Source organism: Tupaia chinensis, unplaced genomic scaffold (genome assembly GCF_000334495.1).
Source record: "Tupaia chinensis unplaced genomic scaffold, TupChi_1.0 Scaffold000673_1, whole genome shotgun sequence".
Classification (NCBI taxonomy): Eukaryota; Metazoa; Chordata; class Mammalia; order Scandentia; family Tupaiidae; genus Tupaia; species Tupaia belangeri.
This window is the reverse complement of record NW_006160196.1, coordinates 1,911,539-1,915,934: the sequence shown is the minus strand read 5'-3', so window position 1 is coordinate 1,915,934 and position 4,396 is coordinate 1,911,539. Positions and strand designations below refer to the sequence as shown.

General features: G+C 62.7%; 1 protein-coding gene across 1 annotated transcript in view; it reads right to left on the bottom strand.

The window, feature by feature from the left end:
• KDELR1 (KDEL endoplasmic reticulum protein retention receptor 1) overlaps nt 1-508 on the bottom strand; it is a 10,773-nt gene extending 10,265 nt beyond the window's left edge. The window contains exon 1 of the mRNA XM_014592306.2: nt 262-508. Coding sequence (XP_014447792.1) covers nt 262-352 — 91 coding nt within the window. The 5' untranslated portion in view covers nt 353-508. The remainder of the gene's footprint in view (nt 1-261) is intronic.
• Nucleotides 509-4,396: the final 3,888 nt, after the last annotated feature.

Below are 4,396 nucleotides of genomic sequence, written 5' to 3'. Positions count from 1 at the left end.
CCAGTTCAGGATCCCTGGGGCTGCACAAATTGGGGCTGGAGGAGGTTGAATTGGGGGCCTGAAGACACCCCCACCTAACTGTATCCACCCCCCTGTCTCGGGAAGGGAGCTGACCCCCGGGTGACCCCGGACCTGGAAGAGGGATCCCCCAACAAGCTGTGGGTAGAAGAACCAGTCCCGCTGGTGCCCCCAAACCCTTCAGTCCTGGGACGCCCCCCGCTCCCGCAGTCTCCCCCCTTCTCCCGCCCGGTGGCCTCTCACCGGCACAAGAGCGGGACTTCCAGATTTTGAGCAGTAGCAAGATGATGGCTAAGAGGTGGGAGAGGTCTCCCAGGAATCGGAAAAGATTCATGGCTGGGGGGCTCTGGCAGGGCTGAGCTGCAGAGAGGCAGGCGGGCGGGGGCGGCCCCCCGGGCTGCTGTACTGGCCGGGCGGTGGGCTGGGGGTCGGGAGAGGGCTCCTCGGGTGGGCTCCGATCCGGGGAGGGGTCCCTAGGAGGGGGGGCCGAGGCCCGGGCGGGGCACGTGTTCTCTGGCGCCCCCTATCGCCCACCTCTTGCCTTGCAGAGTCGGCTCTGAATGGACGCTCAAGGATACCTCGGAGGAACTCGGGGGGTCGCCGGATTCTGAAACTTCTATATCCAGTACCTGCTCCCCCAAACAGTCTATCTCTGTAAGGACGCAGTCCATCCCGTCTCTACCCTTGACAGACTGGCCTCTGAGCGTGGAAAATCCTGGAAAGTGGCCCAGAGGCTGGGGCGCCGGGCTCTGGCCCCCCGGGGCCGCCCCCCCCCACAGAAGGCAGCCCCCCAGCCGCGGCTCTTTTAGACCCAGAAGTCCCAGGATCAGCCCCCTCAGACCCAGGAGTCCACACACCCGCGCCCCCCCCCCTCTCCTCCTTCCCCAGACCCAGGAGTCCAGGTCCCCAACCCCTCCTCTCTTAGACCCTGAGGTCCCAGGCCCTCTCCTCGCAGTTTAGGGGTCCAGGCTTCAAGCCCCTCCTACAGAACCTAGAAGTCTGGGACCCCAGGCCTTCCTCCCTTAGACCCAGGAGTCCAGCCCCCCAACCCTTCCTCAGACCCCCTCCCTCGAAACTAGGGTACCATCCCACTCATGACTCAAGCATTTTAACTTTAGGAATCTAAACCCACGATCCCTTTCTTCCCCTAAAACTCACAAAATCAGGTCCCCAACTCTTTTTTTTAGAGAGAAGATTCTTCAGGACCAGCAGATGTCATAGTGGTTACATCTCTGGATTCCCACATAGTGGACCGCGGTTCAAGTCCCAGACCCAGTGACTTAAAACACACAGGGCACGTGTGTGTGTGCGCCGAAAATCTCGAGAGGAGAATGGACAGGAAAGAACTGCAGTGTGGCTATCTCCCTTGAGGGGGTAATTTCTCGATTTCCATCTCTCTGTCTCTGTCTCTCTGGTGAGTGCACATGCCCTATAGCAACAACCTCTCTCAAAATAAATACATAAATAAAAGAGAAATGTGAGTCTTCACCCTACCCTCCCAGACCTTGGGGGTGGGGGTAAATAGAAGGCGCCCCGAGGAGGCTCAAGGGCAACACTGAGACCCAAACTACCCAAGGCCTTTGGCTGCTCTAGAACTGCCCCTCCACACACACACACACTCTCTCCCAACCTCTGTCCTCAGGCCCAGGCGTCCTATGGCACACTGTCCCCCAGAGCTGCAGGGTGGCTTTCTAGCAGGGCCAGTCCTCTCTGGCAGGAGCAGCAGGGTGTACAGCTGGCCTCCGGGCCGGCTGTAGCCCAGACTGCTGGCTGTGGGGTGGTAGATATTGCTGTCCTGGATGATGGAGCACCTGTGAGTCATGGAGACCAGGTTCCTCAATAAGAGAGGTCCAGAGGTATTGGTCACCCCGGAGGGCTGTGTGGACTGGGTGCCCACGGGTGACCCTTAGGCCCTGAGACTGGTCTCTGCTGTGGGAGGATCAGGATGTCTGAGTACCTGAAAGGGACATAGGTTTGGAGGGGCCTCAGATTCTTGGGTCCCAGTGGGGGACTCTTGGGTCTGAGGGAGGCAGGGCTGGGGCTGGGGCTGGGGCTGGGCTGGGGCTGAACTCCTGAGTTCCAGGGAGAAGGGGCCTGGAGCCCAGACTCCCCGGTCCGAGGGAGGAGGGGCTGAGGCCAGGACGCCTAGCTCTGTGATGAGACCTAGTTTGCAAGCCTGGCCTTCTGGGGCAATAAAAGCCAAATGATGGGTCTTAGCATGGCGGACACTGAAGTCCTGCTCCCCAAGCCGCGTAGTGGGGAGGGGGCAGAGGGCAGCCACCCTCAGCCCCGGAGTCTGGGTCTAACGCTGATGTCTCCACACCGATCTGAGTCCCCGCCTGCCCCTCTTCTTCCTCCCTTTTCATTTGCAGCCCCTCACTCCCTCGTCCCAGGAAGAAGGTGGAGGCTGGGAGAGGGTGGGGGGCAGCCCCCTCCCCCAGCCCTGGCAGGAGGAGGGGTCCCTAGGGAGGCCAGGAGGGGGGGCTGTGGGTCTCCCGGCAGGGGCGGACGGGGACTGAATGTTAATCGCATCCCGAGCGAGTGTGTGTGTGTGCGAGAACAGAGCGAGCGTGCGAGTCCCTCCCGCTCCGGCTCCTCCAAGCCGCGGCCGCCACTGCCACCCTCCCCGCCGCCCTGAGACCCAAACTACCCAAGGCCTTTGGCTGCTCTAGAACTGCCCCTCCACACACACACACACTCTCTCCCAACCTCTGTCCTCAGGCCCAGGCGTCCTATGGCACACTGTCCCCCAGAGCTGCAGGGTGGCTTTCTAGCAGGGCCAGTCCTCTCTGGCAGGAGCAGCAGGGTGTACAGCTGGCCTCCGGGCCGGCTGTAGCCCAGACTGCTGGCTGTGGGGTGGTAGATATTGCTGTCCTGGATGATGGAGCACCTGTGAGTCATGGAGACCAGGTTCCTCAATAAGAGAGGTCCAGAGGTATTGGTCACCCCGGAGGGCTGTGTGGACTGGGTGCCCACGGGTGACCCTTAGGCCCTGAGACTGGTCTCTGCTGTGGGAGGATCAGGATGTCTGAGTACCTGAAAGGGACATAGGTTTGGAGGGGCCTCAGATTCTTGGGTCCCAGTGGGGGACTCTTGGGTCTGAGGGAGGCAGGGCTGGGGCTGGGGCTGGGGCTGGGCTGGGGCTGAACTCCTGAGTTCCAGGGAGAAGGGGCCTGGAGCCCAGACTCCCCGGTCCGAGGGAGGAGGGGCTGAGGCCAGGACGCCTAGCTCTGTGATGAGACCTAGTTTGCAAGCCTGGCCTTCTGGGGCAATAAAAGCCAAATGATGGGTCTTAGCATGGCGGACACTGAAGTCCTGCTCCCCAAGCCGCGTAGTGGGGAGGGGGCAGAGGGCAGCCACCCTCAGCCCCGGAGTCTGGGTCTAACGCTGATGTCTCCACACCGATCTGAGTCCCCGCCTGCCCCTCTTCTTCCTCCCTTTTCATTTGCAGCCCCTCACTCCCTCGTCCCAGGAAGAAGGTGGAGGCTGGGAGAGGGTGGGGGGCAGCCCCCTCCCCCAGCCCTGGCAGGAGGAGGGGTCCCTAGGGAGGCCAGGAGGGGGGGCTGTGGGTCTCCCGGCAGGGGCGGACGGGGACTGAATGTTAATCGCATCCCGAGCGAGTGTGTGTGTGTGCGAGAACAGAGCGAGCGTGCGAGTCCCTCCCGCTCCGGCTCCTCCAAGCCGCGGCCGCCACTGCCACCCTCCCCGCAGCCTTCCTCGGCCACCGGTGCCCGGCTGGGGGTGTCAGCCTGGGTGGGTCTGCCCAGCCCCCAGGGGTCTGTCGTGCATCTGCCATCTGCCCGGTGAGGATCTGTGTGTCCTGGTGTCTGGGGCCGGCTGGCGGAGGGGGGGTGTGTCTGTGTAAAGGCTGCGGCGGCCGAGGGAGGGAGGGGTTTGTCTGTCTGCACCGACCCGGAGCCACCTGCCTGGGTGTCGTGGGTCCCCCAGTCCTCCCGAGCCTCCCCTACCCGGATGGATGGTGTGTACCTGGGTTCTGTGCCTCCTGCCTGCATCCGGCCAGGCGTCTGGGCGTCCCCTCTGCCCGTGTCCTCCTGTCTGTCCATACAGCCCCGGACGGCAGTGGCAGCCTGGCCCCCTTAGACCCGTGTGTGTGTGTGTGTGTGTGTGTGTGTGTGTGTGTGTGTGTGTCTCCCTTCCTCAAGCTCCGGGGGTGCTTGAGGGGGAATCCCGAGGAAGTGAGGGTGTGCGTGTGTGTGCGTGTGTGAATGTGTGTGTTTCTGCCTGTGTTTGAGAGTGGGGGCGCCAAGGGGGGGTCTGGAGGTGGCCAAGCGAGGAAGGGGTAAGCAGTTCCCCAGATAGGCGATCTCCCGCTTTTCACACACACACACACACCAGCCACGGCTTCAGAGGTGACCCA